This window comes from Montipora foliosa, chromosome 3 (genome assembly GCF_036669935.1).
Source record: "Montipora foliosa isolate CH-2021 chromosome 3, ASM3666993v2, whole genome shotgun sequence".
Classification (NCBI taxonomy): domain Eukaryota; kingdom Metazoa; phylum Cnidaria; class Anthozoa; order Scleractinia; family Acroporidae; genus Montipora; species Montipora foliosa.
The window spans coordinates 10,282,045-10,293,977 of NC_090871.1; the positions used below are offsets into that span (position 1 = coordinate 10,282,045).

General features: G+C 40.8%; 2 protein-coding genes across 6 annotated transcripts in view; both read left to right on the forward strand.

Moving 5' to 3' along the window:
* Positions 1 to 989: 989 nt before the first annotated feature.
* On the forward strand, positions 990 to 1,766 carry LOC137995240 (uncharacterized). Its single transcript, XM_068840812.1, has one exon. The coding sequence runs from the start codon at positions 990 to 992 to the stop codon at positions 1,764 to 1,766; it is 777 nt and encodes a 258-aa protein (XP_068696913.1).
* A 2,969-nt stretch (positions 1,767 to 4,735) lies between these two features.
* Positions 4,736 to 11,933, forward strand: part of LOC137994478 (uncharacterized) — a 7,378-nt gene continuing 180 nt past the window's right edge. The window contains exons 1-5 of one of the 5 annotated variants that reach the window (XM_068840057.1): positions 4,736 to 4,986; positions 5,534 to 5,629; positions 9,132 to 9,179; positions 10,691 to 10,993; positions 11,874 to 11,933. The exon at positions 11,874 to 11,933 is cut by the window's right edge and continues 180 nt beyond it. In XM_068840057.1, the coding sequence (XP_068696158.1) occupies positions 9,161 to 9,179; positions 10,691 to 10,993; positions 11,874 to 11,933 (382 nt within the window). In that variant the 5' untranslated portion in view covers positions 4,736 to 4,986; positions 5,534 to 5,629; positions 9,132 to 9,160. Of the gene's footprint in view, positions 4,987 to 5,067; positions 5,086 to 5,186; positions 5,205 to 5,272; positions 5,630 to 9,131; positions 9,180 to 10,690; positions 10,994 to 11,873 lie in introns of those variants that run through there. The other 4 variants (XM_068840056.1, XM_068840059.1, XM_068840058.1 and 1 more) reach the window with 4 other exon arrangements.

An 11,933-nucleotide genomic window follows, 5' to 3' on the forward strand; every position in this document is an offset into this window, starting at 1 on the left:
GCTAATTTGAATAAAAACAAAAGAATATTTAAATGACGGCCATTTTGGAATAAGGTCTATAGTGGTCAGAGATCATCACCAAGTACCAGCCTACCTTTACATAACGCATCTGTTACTGATTTCGATAGAGGATTTGTTTTACTCAAGGTAGTTCCAGTCCGCGTTGTTTCTGAGAGTGGTTTGGCCCTAAGTACCTATGGGTTGTTAGACACAGTTGCCGTCAGTTCGATAAGCTCTCGCATCGCTGCGAAACTGGAGCTACAAGCGGTCCCTGAAAGAGTCAGTCTGAACACTGTTACTCATACGAATCAAGACTGTGAGCTATCGCAGGTGAAATTCCACATTACCTCAACAAATTAAGAAGGCCCTGACTTGCCTGTCAACCATGCTCTTGAAATCGAAGATTTGAACGTGTCCAATCGCTACTGCCCTAATCAAGTAGACTTGTCTGAATGGCCGCACACGAGAGACGTGGAGCTGCCTAATCACCCAGTAGATGTGAGTGAAGTCTCTGTTCTTATTGGTCAAGACGTTCCACAAGCTCATATCATCTTCGACTATCGCTGGGGCAATGATCCGCAGAACGAGCCGTATGCAACCAAGGCGCCATTTGGATGGTGCTTTGCCGGCCCAATCAATAAGAGAGAAGACAGATCTAAGCCAGTCGCCCTCTCAGTCTTTGAATTTGCCTTTGAAGAGAGTCAGTCAGTTGTTGATTTGCACGAACAGGTAGAGAGGTTTTCGGCTTGTGAGTCGCAAGGATTCATTGACACTCCTGATAGTACCAAGAGCATCGAAGATAAAAGAGCACTGGAGATTCTGAGCAGTACAACGAAGGTCGAAGGTGGAAGATACGAAGTAGGCCTTTTGTGGCGGAATGAAGACCCAATACTGCCAAATAACAGGCCACAAGCTGAAATGAGATTACAGCAGTTGAAGAAGCGGTTCCTGTGTGAGCCAACGTTTGCCAGTCAGTATATGAAGCAGTGATGAATGACTACATTGAGAAAGGATATACTGTCAAGTTGTCTGAGAAGGAAGCAGCCTCTAACGTCCGCCTCTTCAAAACATGGGGCGTCTTGTTCACTTGTCTAAACTCTCGGGCCGTACACCTAGAATTGGCCTCGTCCTTGGAAACGGATTGTTTCATTAACGTGCTAAGGAGATTCACTAAAAGACGAGGTACACCCAAGACTATCCACTCCGATAATGGCACCAATTTGGTTGGAGCAGCAAGAGAAATTAAAGAGGCTATCGCTGCATGGAATGAGAAGCATATCCAAGACCAGCTGTTACAGAAAGGATGTCAGTGGGTTTTCCAACCACCCAAAGCCTCACATGCTAGTGGGGTCTGGGAGAGGCTAATCCGAAGCACTCGCACAGTCTTGCGAGCGATACTTGGAAACAGCTTAGTGGATGAGGAAGTCATCGCTACTGTCCTCACTGAAGTTGAAGCAATTCTTAATTCACGACCTCTTTGTGCTGCCTCGGATGACCCTGATGATCAGGACCCGTTGACACCCAACCATCTACTGTTGCAGAAAGCTGTCCACAACTTGCCACCTGGATCCTTTGTAAAGGAAGACTTATTCTCAAGAAAGAAATGGAGACAGGCACAGATTTTGGCTGATCACTTTTGGAAGAGATGGTTGAAGGAATACATCTTGTCCTTGCAGGCGAGACAAAAATGGCAGAAGCCGCACCGGAATGCGGAAGTCGGTGATTTAGTCCTACTTGTCGATGATTGCCTGCCAAGGAGCCAGTGACGAATGGGTCGAGTGAAAGCGGTATTTCCTTCTAAAGATGGATTAGTGAGATCAGTTGAGGTCAAAACTGGAGCATCCTCGTCTTTGGTCCGACAGATTCAGAAGCTATGCTTACTTGAAGAATCTCAGAGTCTTTCTCGTTGAAATACAAAGAACTTTGAACATTGACACTGATACTGAGCTTAGCAGTCGTAATTTGTAAAGAAAACCCATACCAATTTGTATGCTACACCTGTTTCGCATGGGGCGGGGTGTTGCGGCTGGGTTGCCTGTTAACATTTTCGCGCCCTTGGCATCACGTGATGTTTTTCTGGTTTTTCACGTTTTTGACGCATTTGTATGCTCGGCGTGTCACCCTGTTTTTACGAGAAAATTTGTTTGCGAATTTGTCAATTAACTCAGTTAAAACGTTGACTTGCCTTTACACTTATGCTTCGTCACGCAATCTCTCTTCCTTGTGTCGAGCCAAAGAATTCTTGTAACCGGAGTTACGGTGCAGCCTCTCACACTTTTGTAATTTCCCCGTTGTCGTGTCTCTGGTCCTTATGCTGTTGCAAGTGGGAATACGACTGCACATGCTCTTTAAAATGATTTGTGTAATGTTTAGCCAACTTGCAGGGTACGAGACTAGGGGCGCTTTCCATTCAACGGAATTTTCGAAAATCTGGGAGCAAATATTCGAAAATATTTTGAACAAGCTTTGCAGTTGTCACATTGTCAAATTTTCGATAATTTTTTTTTCCGAAAAACATCTTGTGCCATTGCTATTCCAACGGAAATTTTCGATTTCTGTTGAACGGAAAGCGCCCAAGGTAGTTCGCAGATAGTCCTATGAACTATTTAGATGTCTCAAACTCTACCCTATGAACCTGCAATTGAAGAATTTCTTATTTCTATCAATCTTTTTACCATATTTTGTATTTAACAACACTGAAATTTGAGTTTAAATAAAAATTGACTTCACTGGACTTGAGTACGAGGTTTCCGTTCTGAGCACGCGCATTTCGAAAAATTGCAGGCCTCCAAACCTTATATGCATGCTCAGTACGGAAAACTCGTACACGTAGTAGTCTTCGTTCTCCGATCTAAAGGTCTCTAATGTCACCGACAATAGTCCATCTCAGGACTACACTCACCCGGACGATCTTAGTTCATTAACTTCAGATATCTCCATACAGTTTAACACTCTCCCTCCTAGGATTGACACTAACAGATTTTACTGTAACACCAGACGATTTTACTCGTCAACGGAGGTCTCTTCAGGGATAAATGAAATAACATCGAGGTCCTCTAAAAAACTATGTTCCCTTTACCAAACAAAAACAACATTTATTTAAACACGATAAAAATTACAGCGGAGTTGATGTGGTCGTGTATTCAAGAAGTTAAAAAATACCATTTACAAATAAGATTTAGAAAAACCTTCAGGTGAGTTCCACACTGATAAATCCAGAATAGAGCTCAACAATAATGGAGCGGTAATAACAATGTTTTTCTACTCAATATAGTTTCATATGGACTTTAATACAGGTCTGTTTCGTAGACCAACACGGAGTTGGGCCACTCATCAGTTAAATTCCATGTACACTGTAGCATCGCTGGGGTTTATATACATCAGTAGCGCGATCGTTACAAGATTCAAACTTAAAAAACAATGGTAAAAAAGCATTTGTAAATTTATGATTGGTTGTTGAGGATGCGATTGAACCTAAGGAGAAAATTTCGCTTGTGCCTGCAAGTCGATACGAGTTCATAACGTTGTTGAGCGTTGCCATGTCCGGTTTATATACAATATAGAATTCCTCGGTACTACATAGATTACATCGTTTAGTAAGGTTGCTATAAGATTTGGCCTTGGCTAGAATTTTCCAGGAGATTGCGAAGTCTTTCTTTTGATCTTTTAGCTGCCATAGATGTTTGCTCAGTTCGTTTTTGAATGACATTTGGTGGTTTCGCCATCTCGTCTTGAACGCAGTGGCGGTGAGGCCGACGTACGTCTCTGTGCTTTCGGCGGTCGTGATGGTGGCTTGATACACTACTTCCTTGACTAAGCATTGTCCTTTCAAAGGGCATTTGTCTGGTGCTCTGCAGTTGCAGAGTTTGGTGGGTGTTTGTTGTGGAGGTGGCATGTTCTGGCTTAGGATGGTTTGTTGTGTCCATCGATGATCTGTTTATGTTTGGTGAACAACTATAACTTAGCTTAAGATTGTTTTTGTTAAACAGTTTTCTTAATTTATGGTTCGGTGGGAAGCACCTCTCGATCAAATTTCGAAATTCTCTTCCTATATTGGTTTGAACATTTTTACTAAATGGTGGGTTGAACCAAATTATGTTTCTTTGCCTCTTTCTCTTTTAAGTGATGGATTCTGGTGACTGCTGTGGTGGGGTGAATTTGAGGGTGTATGAATAACCGCTTTTCTGCAACGCTTCTTGGTAGGACGGTGCTGCCTCTTTGAAGGCTTCCTCGTCTGATGAGATTTCAGATAATCTTTTGTTAATTGCCTCAGGGATGTTCTTTATTATGCAAGGGGGATGGTTAGATTTGCTGTGGACATAGAGCGGAGTGGTTGCAGGCTTCGAATATGGCTTGTACTTCTCAGTGGTTAAGTCTAATGTTACGTCAAGGAAATTTGCGACCTTTTTGTTGACCTCAACAGTAATGCGTAGGTTGTTTTTGGCGAACACTTTGCATATTTATTTTTTGATTTTTTCGATTTTTTGTGGGGTTTGGTCGATTACTGCTAAGCCGTCATTTCTGTAAAGCCCAATTTCCATGCCGTGAGAAATTGCTTTAAGCTGCGAGAGCATGTAGATCCCTACTAATTCGTACGTTTCAGCTCCATCATAACTACCCATAGTGACATCGAAGAGCGTGCCGGTGTTTCTCTTCTGCCAAGGGTTTCCGTTGTTGAAAAGAAGGGATTGTTTAGCTTGCAAGATTATGTGACGATTATCATCTGAAATGGTCACATAATTGGCTGCGAAGTCAAGGGCACGCTGGAGTAGTGTCTCTGATATGGAAGGGTAGAATTCCACTACATCGAAGGTTATGAAAGCACACCTCTGTTTGTTAGGCAACTGTTTGAACCATTGCAGCACAGAGGAGGTGTTTTTCCACTGGTTTACTAGCGTGGCGTTCAGCAGTTTCTTGTTGATACTGTCGAGGATTTGTTTGCTAATCTTTCCGATCTCCTGTTTTGATGGGTTAGTTAATCTGCAGGTTGGTTTATTCTCAAAATTGTCCTTGTGGTCTTTAAGGGTGATAAAAGCTTCTTTTGTAGCGGTCGTTTCAACACGGTCGTCAATACGGAGTTTCTCGGTGATTGTCTTCGCTTTCACATCAATTTTGTTTAATAGGTTATACTCTGCCTTTTTGTAGGTCTTTGTGATGTTGTCATGCAGGAGCTGATTGTACTTGGTGGCTTCCAATTTGTAAAAGTTCGTGGATTTATCGGCCTTTACAAATAGGCGGTTGTCCCTTTTAATTTGATTTGATTTCTTCATTGAGGTCTTTTTGGAACTGACATTCAATATTCTTGAATTTGACCTTTTGGATGATCTTCATCATGCCATCCTCAAACTCCTTTAACTCCTCAATGACAGGGGGGTTGTTTCTTGTTTTAAAGCCGATCAAGTTTCTTTCTCTGGTTGTTGGTTTGGGTTTAAATTTAGGTTCAAAAAGTGTTGAGCCTTCCATTTCATTCTGCGCAGGAACTGCTCAGTCTTGTCGATAAGCTGCCTGATGTATTCTTTGTTCGATGCGACAGGGATGTTCTTGGTTGAGTAGTTGAACGACACACGTTCCATGTTTGGATATTCAGCAGCACAGTGCTCGACAAATTAGGAGCTTGATATAACTTCAGGTGAGTTCCACTCTGATAAATCCAGAATAGTGCTCAACAATAATGGAGCGGTAATAACAATGTTTTTCTACTCAATATAGTTTCATATGGACTTTAATACAGGTCTGTTTCGTAGACCAACAAGGAGCTGGGCCACTCATCAGTTAAATTCCATGTACACTGTAGCATCGCTGGGGTTGATATACATCAGTAGCGTGATCGTTACAAGATTCAAACTTGAAAAACAATAGTAAAAAAACATTTGTAAACTTATGATTGGTTGTTGAGGATGCGATTGAACCTAAGGAGAAAATTTCGCTTGTGCCTGCAAGTCGATACGAGTTCATTACGTTTGTTGAGCGTTGCCATGTCCGGTTTATATACAATATAGAATTCCTCGGTACTACATAGATTACATCGTTTAGTAAGGTTGCTATAAGATTCGGCCTTGGCTAGAATTTTCCAGGAGATTGCGAAGTCTTTCTTTTGATCTTTTAGCTGCCATAGATGTTTGCTCAGTTCGGTGTCATTCTTTTTACTTTCGTTTTTGAATGACATTTGGTGGTTTCGCCATCTCGTCTTGAACGCAGTGGCGGTGAGGCCGACGTACGTCTCTGTGCTTTCGGCGGTCGTGATGGTGGCTTGATACACTACTTCCTTGACTAAGCATTGTCCTTTCAAAGGGCATTTGTCTGGTGCTCTGCAGTTGCAGAGTTTGGTGGGTGTTTGTTGTGGAGGTGGCATGTTCTGGCTTAGGATGGTTTTGTTGTGTCCATCGATGATCTGTTTTATGTTTGGTGAACAACTATAACTTAGCTTAAGATTGTTTTTGTTAAACAGTTTTCTTAATTTATGGTTCGGTGGGAAGCACCTCTCGATCAAATTTCGAAATTCTCTTCCTATATTGGTTTGAACATTTTTACTAAATGGTGGGTTGAACCAAATTATGTTTCTTTGCCTCTTTCTCTTTTAAGTGATGGATTCTGGTGACTGCTGTGGTGGGGTGAATTTGAGGGTGTATGAATAACCGCTTTTCTGCAACGCTTCTTGGTAGGACGGTGCTGCCTCTTTGAAGGCTTCCTCGTCTGATGAGATTTCAGATAATCTTTTGTTAATTTGGTCTACGAAACAGACCTGTATTAAAGTCCATATGAAACTATATTGAGTGGAAAAACGTTGTTATATATATATATATATATATATTTATATATATATAGAGGGCTGTGAGAATTATAAAACATGGCTACACGGTAATTGCCCTACAGGCCTGTTTCGTAAGGCTTGAAGCCTCACTATTCAGGAGTTTTATTCACGCTGCTGCGCACTTATTTCTATATCAAACACTACGTAAATTTACATACATGTTGGTGTTAGGGTGCTAAGCTAATTGTTCTGTTATAGCGCCTTCGCTCGGTGCCTGCATGATGATACTAACTCGTTTCTTTTGTTCAATGTACATCGCTCCGGTTCACAGATAATGACAAATTTGTAGCCATGTTTTAATTCTCACAGCCCTCTATAGTTACGCTCTACCTTGTATTGAGCACTCTAACTGGCTCGATCACCACCGCTTTTTGATATATATATATATATATATATATATATATATATATATATATTTTTTTTTTTTTAATTTATTTATTAAAAACTGAACTACGGATATCACATTTCCAGCATTCTCATTGGCTCGCCGGACACAGGTTATCAGCTCATATACCTGCACTACAAATATGGTCACTGAACACAGCAGCAAATACACAGTTTTGCGGCTCCGAGAAAAAATGGCCAAATAAATTCAACATAAAAGAGTTGTGATGTTGGGGTTTTTAATAAAACAATTATCCTACTCGGGCTTGCTGGATATGAAATGATCATAACCAACTCGGCGCTACGCGCCTCGTAGAATAATTGTTAAATATACCAAGCTAATGACTTGAAATTCTACGCTTATGCGTGTTTTTAAACAATCTTCTGCTAGCTAATGAAAGAAATCTATATTCGTACAAACAATTAATAGTAAAGCAGTTGCTTCGGGCTAGGACCTGGTCGCTAGATGTATACCAATCTAGGTTGTAGATGGTCTTAGCGGCACGTACATGTATTTTCTTCTGCTGCAATCGGCAGTCTCTCGAGGTTAAAGGTGACAATAGAGTAATGTACAAATGGTAGTGGACGAACAAACGGAAGTTTATGAGAGATCTTTCGTTTTCGTCAACCAACATGGCGACGATCACGTATCGTGAAAACCAGTATAGTGACAGTACTGACAGAAGTAACGACAACAATGAAACATTGAGTACACTAATTGAATCTCTATTTGGAGCGACTCTAATTTTAAAACCAGCCTTGAGCTGTGCCAGTGGAAAGAGTAAAATGTTTTCAGCCACAACTGCAGAAGAAACTAGGGTATTTCGTTTTCGAACTATTGATAAATTTGGCGACTTACCTATTAACGGATGATTTGCACAGCTTCAATTCCTCGAACTGTGATCTCATTTTCGACCACACGGCACAATTGTCGTGTTCCTTCGTCCATAATGTTCCGACAAATTTATTGAAGGACAACAACAAATCGAAACAAATTACTCTGTGACTTGGTTAAACTTGTTCAATGCCTTTCTACTTTCGCCCATTTTATGAAAACTATTGAAACATTGAGAATAGAAACGGATGAATCAAGAATAACTTTAAAATTGGCGATGGCATGTGATAGTTGCTCACGATTTGCAACCTAACGTGTGCTACTTAATTTTATAATATTTGCTTTCTAAAATAATAACAAGAAACATTTTTGTAAGAAAGTTTTCAGAACTTTTTTTAAGGGACCTGTCTTTTATTAGAGGGAGGGGGTGGGGGTTGTGAGGGTTAGAATTTTATAGAATTTTTTTTCCCAGGTGAATATTTTAATGCCCTCCCCATTTTTTTTCTACTATTCCGAGATTTAATGCGTGTTGACCCTCCCCCCATTTCCACCAGCCCTCCCCCCTCCCTCTAATAAATGACAGTGCCCTAAGCCATACTCCATCGGAGAGTACTCGGAATCAGTTAGCTGTAAGGAACGCATAAACATTTAGCCACTATCAAAAATACCATAATACTCTTTGTCATAGTCCCTCCAAAATTTTGCATAAGCATAGTTTATATTTTTTCTTGGGACCATTGTAACTCCCAAGAGAACTGGAAACAATGCAATTGTTTTATGAAAAAACTTGCAATATCTGGAAGAAATGAAATAATGTTAAAATTAGAAGTGATTCAGTTATTACTGGCATCATGAAAGGAAGTTTAAATCAGTGTTACTCAAGGTATGAAAACGCAACTTTTATTAAAAAATACCTTTTTTGGAAAAGATTGGCAGCTTAACAAAGATATAAAAACCCAGGTTCTATTCCATTGAGGCATTTCACTTGCTGAGGGACAGCCTGTAGTTCAAACGAAAACGTTAGAGAATTGGAGCAGATCTAGACCAAGCAGAAGGCAATGGGAAAAGATAATAATAAGCTTTGCTTTTTACTACCCGCAGTGATTTCCCTGGTGAGCATTGCTGTCGACATGGCTGTTGTGACAGAAGGTAAATAGCAAGTTAATGCAAGCTTATCCTTTCAAGGCCATGAGAACTTGGCCCAAACGCTAGAGCGAGTTTTCGAGCAAACTGGCAAGAAAATAGAGCATAAGACTTCTCGGGAAAGGGTTGACTCAAGGAATTAGTGGTGACAGAGACTCCCCTTGATGAACTCCTGCCACACCCCCATATTCATGATAGAGCGGTTTTCAATTGAGTGTCGAAAGTAATTAGCGAATTGCTTTGGTTTTGCAATACTTCACCCTGTGGTTGGTTCGAACTTCTCGCGCCACTTATTCAACCAATCAGAAGTTAAATCAAAACAATTCCTTGCTGGCGCATGCACATTTTCCCGCCCTTTGTGTCAGCTACGTGCAATTACTTCGAGTTTTGATTGGTTTACTGGATTGCCTCCGTCCTTTTTGATTGGCCGAAGTAATTGCTTTGGTTTTGGTTTTATGATACTCCATTGAAACTCTCTCTATTGAAAGATGCCTATGGCTATGATAGTAAGAGTTAAATACGTTTCGTTATTTTGAGATCGTGCGGGCCTGTCACCGGCCTTATCGAACAAGCATTCGCCACAGACCTCAACAGAGTACCGTCGTTGGACAATCATCGAGTTCTTACAAGTCAAAAATATAATTGTAAAATCAAATGTTTCTTTTCCAAGGTTCTGGGCAAGGAAATGCCGTTGTGGCCAAAATGCCAAGGTTCAAAAGACTTGAGGCTCATTCTTGTACCCAGAGCCCACAATTTGTCTTCGTCGGTCAAGGCCTTGCCCGTTGGGATGAATGATAGGCTCGGCGAAAGAGAATGATCGTATTATTCTACCGACATAGACCTTTTTGGTAATCCTTTTGTTTTAATGGTAACAAGCCTTTTTTCCCTCTCTATGATGTGCAACCAAAATGAGGCTATTGGTCTGGGTCCGGTTGTTCAAAAGCCGATTAACGCTAATCCCAGATTAAAAATTAACCAAGGAGTTTATTTCTCTACTCCCAAATGCTGTTCAACGCTGATATTCGGCAAAAATTTACATTGGAAGAAGTCAATATTGAAAAACAAAAAACGGCAAACGAAATTTTCACCAAAAAGTGGAAAACATGAAACAAAGTTTACGCTCAACCTGGATTAATTTAATCAGCCTTAGAACAACCGGGCCCTGATTAACATAGATACAAACTGGAGCCCATAGTATTAGGTGTATCTAATGGCATTTTCACAGATCAAGCTATTTTTAGACAAGTTTTAAAATGAGATTTGACTTGCACGAGTGATCATTCTAAACACCATGGGTAATGATTTCTCATACAAAACTTGTGATAGCTGAAACTAGTCCGGTTTCGCGGGAAAATCAATCTAAAAATAACGCGGTCTGTAAAAACTTCGTTCCACAAATACAATGAAGTTGTACTATCCTAGTTATGGCTCCCTGATACCAAACAATAATAAAGCAACCGCCCTTTGTGAAAGTTGTCTATTGGCAATAAGTTTTTTGCTTCTTTTTCGTATTTCAGTTCAAAATGCAAAGCAGCCCATTATCGCATATTTTGGCCTACAGACAGTTGGCAACACTGCCTCCATCGGAAGCAATATTAATTTGACATGTATCATAGAAAACGCTGAATTGGGAACTTTCCTCAAGTTTGGTCGGCCTGTGACGGAGGATGAACGAATCACTTACCTGTTTCAAGGATCTGCAAGAGGACTGAATAGTTCTCTCGAAATCGGCGACGTTCAGAGGAATGATTCAGGGGTTTATTCATGTATTGCCTACAACGCTGGAATAATAGCCACTAGAGAATTTGTATTAAAAACAGGTTTGACTCCCTTTTTTGTTTTTAAGTTTTTCTGAGTTCATTTTTGTCAAATGAGTAGCCCGAGTTCCGGGCTGTTTGGTGTGTTTTCGATCACGTAGTCGCGCGAAAGCTGGACCGAAGTCAAAAGAAAAATAGCGAGAGGGTAGGGGTAAGAGGAGCGAGTGACTGTTTGAAAACTCTTAGAGAAAAGTTACCATCTCAAATATTCCACCATTTGACATTTCAGTCTTACAAACTACGGGACTGTTTATCATGTGAACCTAATCAGTAGCTGAAATAGATGTTATGACACTCCCCCTTTCTATTATTCTAGCTTGCTTCTCTCTTTGGAGAAATTTTGTCGATATCTGTGGCTAACAGGGAAAAATTCAAAATCAAATAAGTTTCTTTCGATTTTTGGCAAAACTCGAATTTTAGCCTGACGTTGGCTATGGCTGCGTTAGAAATTGAATTATAATCATATATTCACATAATTATAAGTGACGGAGAGAAGTTACGCCACTTGAAAAGAGAAAAATTGGCGGGGTAGGGGAGGGGAGAGGGATCAGTTGTAACTTTCCAGGCTCGGAAAGATGGTTTTCAACGGTTCAGAGTGTAGAATTCCTGAATACAGAGGCCATGTTGATGTACGAGAGTGACTGGCCTTACACACGCACAAGAGCGATTGGCTTCGAAGCGACGAAGACGCGAGGGTCGACGCGAGGGATTTTACTACTATTCCCCAGGCCACTCGCGGTCAAAAAACCCCGAAGCAGCCATCGTATTTGCGAATGTTTAAGTAATCCTGTGATTAAATCTCAAGCCAGCTTCGCAGGTTATGCAAATGTCCTGTTGATTTCTGTTTCTCTTTATCAATCGTTTGCCTTTTATCCTTTTTCAGTTCCACATCCAAATGAAGATTCCGGACGTGTCTCCTCGGCAAAATGCCTCAAACTCTTGT